The sequence below is a fragment of the Taudactylus pleione genome, unplaced genomic scaffold, assembly GCF_031769625.1.
Source record: "Taudactylus pleione unplaced genomic scaffold, aTauple2 ptg000342l, whole genome shotgun sequence".
Classification (NCBI taxonomy): domain Eukaryota; kingdom Metazoa; phylum Chordata; class Amphibia; order Anura; family Myobatrachidae; genus Taudactylus; species Taudactylus pleione.
In genome coordinates, this window is record NW_028284743.1 from 7,116,294 (window position 1) to 7,130,080 (window position 13,787).

The window sequence follows — 13,787 nt, forward strand, 5'->3', positions numbered from 1 at the left end:
CGTCCTTGTCACAAACTCCGGATTTGACCTGCTCCTCCGAGATAGAATCTATTACAGCTATTCAAAATGTTGCCCAGGAGCCCGCATTTGGGGCAAAGGTCTGAAATGGATTGAGACTTGACTCAAGGAAGGTTTCAAAATAGATACAGAAAAAGTATTCCAGCCCTACCAGCATTTAGAGATTAAAACAAGTAATAGATAAAATAAAATTGAGCCATGAACTGCACTATAAATCATGCTCATCCAGACCCATCCCACTTCATCTAAGGTGCTAGTAAGAAGGACTACTTTGGCAGTTCAACAGCTGCAAGTACTTTAACCAGGTAATTTTGCTGCTATATTACAGAATCTCATCTGCACTTATAAAATGCTGATATAGGAAAGCGCCTTCCACCTATCCCTCTTCTAATTGTCGAGCACAAATCTCATGTGCAGGACCTGATTGGCCATACACATTACAGGTGGAATCTCCTGGTAACCTTATATTATGTACTTCCCCTCAAGAGCGTGGGTGCTGTTATCACATGTGGCCATTATCTTAAAAATGAGCTGTTCTTTAGGGACTTATTGATGCAGAGCAGCCACATTGGAGAAAAGTACTTTATGAACTTGGTATCTAGTTATCTGGTTACGAATTTACTGGGCAAGCACAAGGCACGGCAAACTCTCTCATTTCCTTAATATAGTATTCTCTTATGCTTCTTCAAAGAGTCATTATCGATTATCTACTTTAAAAGTTGACTTTATAACTCAAACAACATGCACACACCTTACTAAATCAGAGGCTTTTTATGGCCACTCTAACAGCTACGTATGCTCCCCTTCCACGAGAAACACTTGGCACCTATAATTTATTTTATTGTACTGTTCTATTTTATTACGGCCTCGCTTACAGTAATCACACAAAACAAATGCTCACATAGTTCATGTGCTACATAAATTGCATGTAATTGTGTGATGTAAAAGGCAATACTCCCAGATGAAGACCTGGAAATACACTATAATAAAATTATATAAGAGAATTGGGGACAACTAAATTAACAAAGGAAAGGCTTTATAAAGCCAACACTTTTAGAATAAGAGTTCAGGGTAAGATTTATTATACTAGGCGTCATCTCATACATACCTCTGTTCTAAAGACAGAAAACGGTTTCCCAGGGCAACAGTCTTCCTTAATTTTATCATCTGCATCCGAAGCAAATTTCACCTCAATCTGATCCAACTGGGGAAATAAAAAGGCACACAGATTATACCATAAGTCTTTTCATATAACTAATTTGAATACATAAGAGGATGCTGTTGTTTAAATAAAAAAACAGGGTTTTAATAATACATCAGGATATGAAACAGTAGCCATTCAATCTATTTCCCCGGGTATTAGAGCATAATAAATGACTGTACAAGCTTTGCTGCACAGTACCTATTAGCAAAGGCTCTGAAACCAGCTCTAAGAATCTGTTACCCACAAATAAAGCTTACTTGTCCCTCAACCAAATTTTATTTTATTAACATTGTGCTTGGCTTTCAATCGGATTACATTGAAGTCTGACAGGGCACAGCAACAAGATCATCGGAGGCAAGCTGACACAAGCTGAGACGTGGCTGAAATGTTTGTGAAATATACTTGTGAAACTTGTGAAATATAATGGAAATGAGTTTGGTGAACAAGGATCCAAGATACACTCAGAATAACAAGCTACTGAAGTTTTAGAAGGAGGAAATTAATACACAATTATCCTCTAATCTGTATTTAATTTAGTAGAAGCCATTTACAAATCACATTCTGTGCTAGTGTCAACATCTAGAATTTTCAAGACGGGGATTTCTGTAACATCATAGTTTAAGATATTTATGAATGGATAGTGAGAAAAGGGATTGACTAAGTTCCAGAAAAAATGGTGATGGGAGTACTAACATCCAGAGAGTTGGTCAGGTAGACAATGTTTTCTAGAAGAACAGTTTGCTCATCAAATTCCAGTTGTAGATCCAGAATACGGGGTCCTTTCTTTTCTAGATTTTCCTGTAAAACCAATAGGAATAAAGTTACTGTATTAGAACTTTATTACTGTACACTGTGGGAAACACAACGTATAGGAGAATTTCTAATCCTTCTGCATTTCATTACGAGTATGGAACAGGAATGTGGAATTGAAAATTATTTGTCTTTATATAGTAACCGTGTACCGCCATTTTTCTTTTTCTTAGAGTATCTTAAAGGAGGTTACGAAACTATGCTGTCCAAAATAAATAACTACTTGTCAGATAACAATTCAGCTAATAAATAAAATATTAATACATGGTAATAATGCAACAGCCTACAATATTACTTAAAACACTGAGTCTAATTAAATATGATTCATGGCATAAAAGGAAAGGATATAATAGAATGTAAATTACCATGACAGAGTACACACAATATGTAAAAGCATTCTACATTCAGGGGTCTATGTACTAAGCCATGGAGAGAGATAAAGTAGATAGAGATAAAGTAGATGGAGATAAAGTACCAACCAAACAGCTCCTGTAATTTTTCATACAGAGCCTGTATAATGGCAGTTAGGAGCTGATTGGTTGGTACTTTATCGCTCTCCAAAGGCTTAGTACATAGACCCCTTAAAGTCATATCAGATCAGCTAGTACTGGTTTGAGTGATGGTGCTTCTATGACTGGAGAGAAGGTACAAATCAAAGTTATGCATACTTATTTATTAAGAATTGGAAATCTCTCTACTATAGTGAAATACATTGTAAAACTGAATTACAATTATATTAAATAAACATCTTAAAAAATAGGATTTTGGTACTTACCGATAAATCCCTTTCTCCGATTCCACAGGGGACACTGGAGTTCAAGACAGTGGGGTATAGACGGTGGTAGAGTAGAGCCTGGCACTTTAAATAATTTAGAAGTGTGACTGGCTCCTCCCCCTCTATGCCCCATCAGCCCCAGTTTAAGAACTGAGCCCGAGAGGAGACGGAGGACAACAGGAAAACTAGGAGGAGAAGACCACAGAACGGAACAAGACCGACTGAAGGAGAACAGAGGAACCCACTGCAGGGAACACATGCAGTCACACAACCATATAAGGAACCAAAGAAAAAACGTCAGGTACGCAGCGCTGGGCGGGCGTCCAGTGTCCCCTGTGGAATCGGAGAAAGGGATTTATCGGTAAGTACCAAAATCCTATTTTCTCCTTCATCCACTAGGGGACACTGGGAGTTCAAGACAGTGGGGACGTCCCAAAGCCAACCTCCCGGGTGGGAAGCGCGGAGAACTTGCCGATCCCGCTGCAAAACCGAAACAGGGACTGCCAAGAACCGTAGGCCCAATGTAAAGGCAAGAGCTGAGGAACAAGTGTCGTAGAGCACAGAAGACAATCAGAACTCCTTGATGAACAGCCACAGAAATTCCACAACATACAGCGTAAGTCGAATGGAATAAAATGGCTAGCGAGAGAACACCCGCAGATGAGAATCAACAAAACACCGTAAGCTCAGCTGAAAACACTAAGCCAGACTGTTGGTAGCAGACAGCCCCAACCAGAATCCATAGAAGGGCAGTAACACGAGGACAAATCTCGAGAAGACCTTACCAGAGCTTAAAACAGGAAGCTGCAACAGTCGCAGACAGCAGAATCCCAGCACTGCTGGATAGATATATAGATATAGATATATATATATATATATGTGTGTGTATGTATGTATGTATAATGAAAGCAATCTACAGATACAGAGCTGATCCTGTCCACAGACTCCTAACAAAGAGTATACAGGGAGGCAAAAGTCAAGACTGAACAGTCGCGATGAACCATTCATGAGGTCCAACTATTACAAGGCTGTCAACCAGCAGAAGGGTTAGACCATAGAAGTTTGAGAACTTACTGGGCATGAGGAAGAGGCAGCTCCGAAAGGATTGAGACTACAATTTCTTTCAGGGTGTCAGAAAGCAGTACAACCCATTCTGGAAACAGAGGGATAAAACAGCAACTAAAACCCTGCAGCTGAAAAGAAACCCACAGCAACAAACCCCAGACAACAGACCACTTCCAACATGATGGAAGCGCGTAGTCAGTACCAACTGCTGGCCCGAACAGAGGACGGATGCAACAGCCCCCCAAGGAGAGTTACCAATATAGGGAAGCTAGAGCACTAGGTCAACCACATAGGTATCCGTCAGTGTAATGAAAATATCAGATACTGAACAGGAAAACCAACTAAACCAACTGCGTGGAATATAGTGACTGTCACACTTTACTGTAAAGATGTGCAATAGCCCATAGATTTACTTTCCTAACAGATTCTAGGAGAATAGAGTAACTTATCTCAATGTTGGAACTATGCACCCACATGCCAGGAAAGCTCTAAAGTGTAGAGCCAACTGATATGACTGAAGGCTGCAAGGACAGCCGCTAGGGTGCGGAAGGGAGAAAACGCTATGTAATGGGAGGTTGCATGAAATAGGAGCATCTTCCGAGGCTTTAGAGGAGTAAGTCCACTCACCTGTGAGTGAGCAGAAGCCCTCTGGATGCTATGTAGAAAGTCACTGACCTTTTCCATCTCACATCAACCCACCTCGTCAGGTATAGCGAGTAGCTTCAGTGGCTACGAACCAATGCTCTACAGCGCAGATTTCAGTCTGGATATGTTGCAGAAGAAAATACTGTAGAGACTAGCAGAATGTTAGCGGAGAGAAGAAGGTCGTACAACAGGACTCTATAGCTGAGCTTGTCCCATTAGGGATGTGCATCCATATATAGATTATACATATACCTAGTGCAAGTATCCTTACATTAACACTTATAATGGTAAAATGCTCATTAGCCAAGAGGTAGGATAGCAAAAGAAATTAATTAAGACCCTTTACCGGTCAAGATACACATAGAAATATCACATATTTGATGATGATGGACCCCCACCAGTGACCCCTGACATTTATAGTGGTTACAACGAGAGGGATTAAATTTGAACCTCTAATACAACCCAGGCCTCACCCTGCCTATATCAGCGGATGGCCCTTGGCGTTTAGGCTTAGGAGTAGTATCTGCAGTCTGTTGTAATGTAACAAATTAAGCCCTGAGGAAGGAATAGAACCTGGATTCCCTATGTAATGATAGGAATGTACCTAGGGGACACTGTAGAGGCTCATTACAAGACAATAATATGGCGTACCGGAATCTATACTGAGAAGGGTACCTGTATATAGACATAGAATGCATTAGTTATCCCCAAGTAAAGAAGGGATATATCTGCAGTGATAACCCCAGTTAGGGCTACAAACAGGTTTTCCCAATTATTAGGAAATAGTCATACAAGGAATGTGAGTATATCAGTATATATACACACAGACATAACATACAGTAATAAGTTCACTTGTCAGACTCCTGCACCAGCAGAATTTTATATATATATATATATATATATATATATATATATACACACACATACATACACATATATATATATATATACACACATACTCACACACACATATATATATATATATATATATATACACACACATACACATATATATATATATATATACATATACACACATACACATAGTCCTGCATGCTTAGTGTCTTAGAAGTTTGCTACCAAGTGCGTCACTGGGGTGTAAACAATAGGTCCCCCAAAAAGGGGTGCTATAGATATACGGGAACAGAACTATAACCCCAGGAGGGTGTAAGAACATGTCTTTATATACATGTGTGGACATACAAGAAGGCCCCAGGACATGTATAGGGTCCATACTAGAAGCACTGCTTTAGGGAATTGTGACTATCACAATGTAAGCTGCAGAACGTGACTGTAGTCTATAGAGCCACCTAAACAATTTTTGTACGTGCTGCAAAAGCGAGCAGTCAGATTAAATATATATATGGATATATCCTACAGCTTCATGTAATCCCAGGTCGGCTCCCCATCCGTGGAATTATAGGTAAACCTAATGATTGTGGAAGTATAGGCATACCTACACATATATACACACAGACACAGACACACAACAATCCTTAGGTAGAGTTAGTGTAAAGCAGAGTAATTGTAAAAACTATCAGGAGAGTAAAGCCTCCAAACTCTGCATCTTTCTTTTAAAATAAGCTAGGTATCAGACATAAAACTGCTAAGAACATATCCTACCCTTGCCTTTACGGCAAGGATAAAATGCGATATATATATCCATATATGTATACGCATACTGTACCTACAGACAAGATTAATAGGTGATTATATCTTAAAAATAGAACATGAGCAATAGTTAGAGCCATGGAAGGAACTGAGCCAAGACCTTAATTGAGCCCAGGACAAATTTCACTCAAGGCATATATATGTTCTAAAGCAGGGCTTAGCATAAAATACAAATATATTATATATATATACACACACACACACACACACACACACACACACATATGTGGCTTACCTCCACGCAGGGAGCATGCTCATGTGCTGCGTTGTGGCCATCATTCTGCTACGGCGGGATATTTTAGTAGCGTGCTGTCCCAGACTGGTTTAGATCCTAGGGACACATCTGTCCTCGGTGTACTCGCCTTATCAGGTGAGCCATTTGAGCTCCAGTTGAACCGGCTTTTTTACAGTGGGAATCAAAAAGACGAACTCAATGCTGTGAGGCAGTGACCACTACACTGGCAGCTATTAACTTCTTCTTGTATGTGCAGCCAAACGGAGCACATAAGATATAAATCTATATAGATGTATATATGCATACCTTCTAAGGTAAGCAGAGAAGGCTGGTGAGAACTGGAAGGTTTTAAAACTAGACTATAATTTAGTCTATGCATGGATACTGCCTTTCTTTAAGGCGAACCAATGTGATGAATGAGCCTGGGGATGGGATGCAATCATCTGCTAACCCTGTTAAGGGTATGCTATAACCCTAAGTTCTGGCAGCAGCACCAGAACTGTGGCTGTTAATATACATACACATTGTAGAGATATATACTGTACATATATTTAGTGATTATAAGGAAGATGTGCACCAAGAGGTAGCCTCCACAGGCTACAATATCAGACAATGCTTTTAGCCGGGATGTGTACCGGCTGAACAAACTGGCTCCACTCAGAACTGCATTATGCGGTTATAATGTGCAAAAGGGGTTGGGCTAGTTCTCATTCTGCTAGCAACAGCTGTCCACTGTCGCTAGCACTATTACTCCTGTCATACAGTGACAGCCATCTTTACCTTCTGCACTGAAGAACTCCCTGCTGCAGGAGTTAAGGCAGTCCTAAGGAGGGAAACCGGGAGACAGCCGCGCTCTTGCATGCGGCTGGTCAGCACTGCACTCCGCCCAGAGGCCTTACGTAGCTGTTTGGAAGCAGCTGCAATAGAGAGAAGCCTGCTTTATAACAATTGCTTCAGGGCTGACCCGCGGATATCGGGAGCTCTACAGTGTAAGCATCTGGTCCCTGAGCTGGTATATTGGGAGAGCTGCGCTATCGCTAAGCCCCGCCCCCAGTCTCCATAATCCCAGCCGGTCTATTGCTGTAGCGCTGGCTGGTCGCTTGGCGCCCTTTGTTTCACCCTGCTGTGCTTTAGCTGCCCGCCTCAGCACCAGCTGGAAAGGTGGGAATACACCGCTATGTAAGGGAGCACTTTAGCGTCCCTCCCCATGCTAAGAGCGTGCGCCTGCAGCTCGTACCAGAGCGATGCACAGCGCTCCCGCTGTAAGTACAGAGGGATGCGGCGTCTTCTCCTTTGTATTAGAGAAGAGCTGCTGGAAGGTACAAAGGGCATTTCCTGCATTAGAATGCAGAGCTGTGCCCAGGCCAAGTTAATGGCTCCAGGGCAGTCACCTACTTTATAAGAGGTGGGCCGGGAAGGCGATCCAGTCTCCGTATAAAGGAGCGTACAGGAGTGAAGCCCCGACCAACAAGGGTTCAGCACGACAGCACCGCGCTGTCATATACTCTCCCAAACAACTTCTGTAAGGGAGTGCAGAGAGGGAGAACCCTTACTAAAATAGCGCCGCTGGTGTGCAGGACGCGCCAATTAATCCGCCACCCGTTCTTTAAAAACCACCATCTGTGGAGATTTCGGGTGGGGAGGTAGTCAAGGGTTCTGCTAACAGTAACAGCATGTCACTGAGCCCAGCTATTCATCCACTGCTCCTGCTAATGCAGAGCAGTGGTTATACTTACAAGCTGTTGCGGCCGGGATGCTGGGCTGAGGGGGCGGCGAGGAAACCCGGACACGAGCCAGTGTCAGATGTGGCGGGTCCTCGCAGTGTCTGATGACACCATCTGTAAGCCCCCTTCTCAGGGTCACCGGACACAGGCTGCAGTAGCCGTGGCGGTACCCTCCCGGCGGCTCCCCCCGTAGCAGGCAGACTGCCACAGCAAGCAGTCTGCCTGTCCTCAATGCTTGTTTATAAAACAAAAGAAAAAGATAAAAATTTATGGAAAGGCTGGAGACAGCCTAATGTGCTACCGGCTCTCTCGGGCACATTCTAAAAACTGGGGCTGATGGGGCATAGAGGGGGAGGAGCCAGTCACACTTCTAAATTATTTAAAGTGCCAGGCTCTACTCTACCACCGTCTATACCCCACTGTCTTGAACTCCAGTGTCCCCTAGTGGATGAAGGAGAAAATACTTGGCAACACTACGGGATTTATGAGGCTATAAATGTAGACTGAATATATGAAGTCGCCTGGCGACCAATCTCCACACCTCCTAACCCCACAACGTTCCTGAAGTCAAGTGCTGGCTTAGGGCCTGATTCAGAGGCGATCGCTGTTTGCGAGCGCTCGCTCTGAATCAGGGCGTTTTTTTTTTTTCCCGCCTCCAGGTCGCTCGCATAGCTGTGGGTGACCACCCACAGCTTGTGCAGGCAGCCTGGCGATAGTCGCGACGAGACCATGTGGTAGGGTCTCGGCTCCCACAAGCCCGAGTGGACTTCCTGCTCCAATAGTCGTTCCTAAGGGAACGCCTGTGTTTGTGCAGCCACTCCCCTTCCCCGCCTACAAAACAGGGCGAGCTATCAATCAACATCGACAGCCGCCCGGTCTTGTAGCGAGCCCCGAAGCGACTGAACTTCAGTCGCTCGCTGGGGCTTGCGCATGCGTACGCCGAAGGGAACACATGCGCAGGGGCCAAACATCGACCTGCTTGCGAGCACTTTGCGCTCGCGAGCGGGTCTGAATCAGGCCCTTAGTCTGCGGCTCTTGGAGCAGTGAACCATCCATACTGTAGCTCTGCAATACAGGTATATGTAACTATACAGTTCTATTACACAGCTATATGTTCTGTAAGGAAACCGTTTAGAGTGTTACAAGTGCTAACCACTCTCAGAACACGTAACATGGTTGCATATATATGAGGGGATATGCTCATGTGTGGAAATGTCAACCTATTCAAAATCTCTACATCAGCCGCATATAATTAGGAGGCAGCCTTCACATAGCACCACATACAAGCTTACCTTGATCATGGCAACAAATGGCATCACGCGTTTCATGTACTTCTTTAGTTCTGGCAAGCCGTTTAGCTCAGTGGCTATTATTTTGTTATCTGGGAGCTGGCCAGCATTAGCCTGATAAAATACAGAGAACGTGAGAACTGAAGTACAGGCATTTAGCTTTACCTGATCCTGACTTTCATTACATTTCACACTGAACTTAACGAATACTTTTTTAACAACAGTTTCGTCCTAACACTTACCCCAATGACTAAGAGCCTCTTAAGAGACATCTTAACAATGAAATGGTCTGGGCTCTCCTGATCCATCACACTACACCTCATACCCAATATTGTTTTCCTAGTAACACATATATACACATATCCCCTACTGTCCCTACTTTCCTGCTCTTTGTTTTTACTGTTATTACTGTAACCTCCATTATTACAGACTGTCACAAAAATACAAAGAATACATTAAACATGTTATAACCCATGCCTCTTAATGTCCCCCTCCTGCCACAGTGCGTATAGTACATTTTTAAAGTCAGAGTAACAATTTTCATAACGCGGAAGACACTGTACCTCATAATGCCTGCGGAGCGTTGATAAGGTTATGTGCTGCCACGTGGGATACGTCTTGGCCACGTAGATGGTGCAATGAGTCGGCTTCTGAGGTGGGAGTTTATCACTTTTCTAAAAGAAAGAACTTTGGTAAATTACAACATATTAAATATCAGTTTATTGCTCCACAGAGAAGACTATATCAGTGTGTTTAGTGTCACACACTGTACATACATTGCCACTAAATCTGCAATAATTATGAGGTTCTTGTCACATTCACAAGTATTTATGAAAAACATAATAGAACATTAACAAAACGCGGAACACTAAATGTTCCACTTGTAGGTTCTGATTAGCTGTGTGCAGCAGCCTCTATATCTGCAGACAGGAAATCGGACATGCATCTTTAGTAAATAGATAAAGCATTCTCCCTATGTGTTTGCCCAGCACCAGCATGCATGCTCATAAGCTCCAAAACCCTTTAAATTCAGATTTTTGAATGTCATTTGCAGTTGTTAACTTCCAGCTTAGGTCTAGTGGACCTAAGCTGAATAAGAATACGTTTTCTGGAGTTGAAATATCCATTTGTGACGTGCAGTACAAATCTGCAATAATACAGAAACTGGTTCGTCAGCCATCTATTCTGTCTGTAGAGGTCTGAAACACTAGAATATAAAACGATGGTTGAGTGACTGGCACAAACAAATAACAAAAGGACATACGGTTTCCTACCTTCCCCTTAGCTGGAGCCATGTAATTTTTCAGTCGTAGACGAAGATCGTGAGCAGTTTCAGTTAGGTATTGTGAGGAGCGGATCAGCACCTCATCTGCCGGGCCCGCAACTGGCCAAGAGGCCCTCATTAGTGAATCAGACTGTATTAGGATAAAGAGACAGAAATTATAAAAAAAAAAAAATTGACAACTCCGATATTTTGAGAAGAATTCTTATTATTCAGTCTCCTAATTCTACTCTTTCAAGACTTCATCCTCACAATTATTAAATTACTGCTCAACTATGGAACATGTATATCCATAATTAGAAAATAACTTATGAATATACACACATATATATGTTTTCAAGTCTCACTTGAATATAATCAACATCGTGATTAAGATCATAAAACACAGTTCAGTAGGGTTCCAGCGTTGTGCAAAGCTCTGTACGACGAAACTCACTGGCAATTACTAGGCCGGTTAAGTCGGGCAATGCTAATACAATACGAATTAAAATTAGATCTTAAACTTTGTGATTAATAATTATATATCAAATATAGGTAGTGCAACTTTATCAAGCAACTACCAAAGGTTGTCTTGAATGAATAACTGATGCCACAATTATTTATCCTAAACTTCATTTAGCTTTCTCTACCGAACATATTGGCATGACATATATGTACCTTACAGAAGATTTTATGTTATAGGGCCAAAAAATATAGCAATTTCTAGTTAATGTAAAAAAATGTTCAAACATACAAAAAGACAAAGCACACAAAAAACAACAAAAGAAAGGAAAGAAAATGCTGCTCCTAAACATTGGGACCTAATTATACAACGTAATATGGTAATACATGTAGTGCACACAGTATAGAATAGTATGGGAGAAAATGATCAGGCATAGAAAAGGTACATAAGACCATAAATGAGCAGAATGAGCAATGTAACCTATCATATCAGTACAGCAGCACCTGTGGGACACACTCAGAGCCTACACAGTGGAGGGCTCCTTCCCCAGTACAGTACACAATCAGAGCTCAGCCATAGGGACCAGACTTGACCATGTTTAAGAGGACATTGCCTATTCATATACAGGAAGCGTTCATGTACTGTACAACCGTAGAATTCACCAGGCCAATGCAACTCTGTAATGTTGGGGTCTGCAGAGCCATCCACTGCCTGTCAATGCATATCTTAGCTAGCATCAGTAAACTGCTAACATAAAGCTGCATATAGTGATTTAGGGGTTTTTAAAACACCAAAAATACAGATATCAGGAGCCAACAAAAAAATACAGATACTGGTCCTACCAATAGAGCACACCACCTATTCCCAAAATGAGCAGACAACAGAGCAGGACCATAGCAAATGCCAGAAAGTCCGCATCTGGAGCTCCTCTTCTCAGACAGGGTGAAGAGTCCTCTAGCCAATCTAGCTGCGGTCCAACAACCTACGTAAAATGTACTATTTGTTGAAATTTAGCAGAGTATGTAGCGAGCTTGAGTGTGTTCAGGATGAAGACCCAGTTTTCATCCATTATTTCTAAGGGTACAAAGTCCACCATTCATAAAAAGCAATCCAATAGTAGTTACCCCCTTACGGGACCTCAGCTCAAGGGACAGCATATTATCCCACAACAGAGAGCAGGATTAATCCCATATTCACCAAAAACGAGCAAACTTTATGGGCCAGCAGCAGAATAGGAGGACCATCTCTAGGTGGCAAGCTAGCCAACACAAATTGGAGTGGGGTATGGGGGAATCCCAGGCTGTACAATCAGTCGAAAGTGAGGCGCCCTGCCTCAGGCCAGATATCCACTACATAATAGGTACAAGTCAGCAGGTAGATAGTACAACAGCATATCTGGCAGCGCTAGGCATTTCTAATTTTTTTGCTAGCACTTGTAGAACAAACGTAAGCTTTATATTGTTAGCATATGTGATGCCATAAAAAGGCTTTCAATTTATTAATAAATACGCTGAATCAATCGATATCTTATGTATAAAAAAACATAAAAAATTGATACATATACAAATACACTGGTATGGGACCACCAAAAGATGTTGTATGGTATCTGCGATAAAATACCACAGCTAATAATCAGATCATTCAACAAAATAGCAAATCTGTATCGCGTAATGTTGCAATATATATAGAACTGAAACAAAATTGCTGATTTCTTCATATGGGCTAGCTGGGGATTTTTTTTATTTTTTTTTTAGACACCACAATTTATAAAATCTTCTGTGTACATTTGTAATCCACTCAGGTCTGCAGTAAAAGTAGACAAATAATTGGGGAGCACTTTTGAAACTCCACAACCTAAATTGATTATGAAATGACCAGTCACTGATTAAACCTGAAAATATATGTATATTATGATGATGCCTGTAGCAGTGTCCGGCTAAAGGTTTTATTGGCAGGTCTCAATACCTACACACCCCTCTGAGGAAATCCCTGTTGGGAGGAAACGCGTTAGAGAAGTTTATTTTTGATCATTGCTGTGGGCTACATCGTCTGTCTCCACCGAGCAACAAATTCTTGTCTGACTGGATTTGGGACATTGCAGGGGCTTACCAATAGCTATACCTAGTCGAGGACGCGGGGTTAGCTGGGATACGGCAGGTGCGCTTCAACAGCTGCAAACAGCAGAGGATGCAGTTGGAGAAGGCGTACCCTGCCACACTGGGTGACCGAACCCTCCGCACACTGCCCAACAAATCCGGGAATTAGGTTAGAATAGGCGGACCTCGCCAGGTTGGGTGACCGGATCCTTTGTACACGATCACAAAAAAGCTAGGGATGCGGTGAGATAAGGCGGACCTCACCACGCTGATAATCAGTCTTCCCTCATATTGGGGAGTGCCAGGTCAGCAATATTGACCACAACTATATTGGCCCCCCAGTGAGACTGTGGAGTACTTTGACTGAATAAACAATTAATACTTCAGTTTGACACAAATGAGCGATGCATATCACTCACCCTGTGTTCAGGTATTGAGACCAGCCTATAAAACCTTTAGCCGGACGCGGCTACAGGCATTATCATAATATACATATATTTTAAAGTTTTATTCAGTAACTGGTCATTTCAT

General features: G+C 42.2%; 1 protein-coding gene across 1 annotated transcript in view; it reads right to left on the reverse strand.

The window, feature by feature from the left end:
• The window catches only part of LARS1 (leucyl-tRNA synthetase 1), a 162,415-nt gene that overhangs the window by 33,270 nt on the left and 115,358 nt on the right, over nt 1-13,787 (reverse strand). Inside the window, exons 26-30 of the mRNA XM_088443984.1 lie at nt 10,711-10,851; nt 10,000-10,110; nt 9,440-9,550; nt 1,916-2,020; nt 1,127-1,222 (exon numbers count right to left, since the gene is read on the reverse strand). Coding sequence (XP_088300110.1) covers nt 1,127-1,222; nt 1,916-2,020; nt 9,440-9,550; nt 10,000-10,110; nt 10,711-10,851 — 564 coding nt within the window. The remainder of the gene's footprint in view (nt 1-1,126; nt 1,223-1,915; nt 2,021-9,439; nt 9,551-9,999; nt 10,111-10,710; nt 10,852-13,787) is intronic.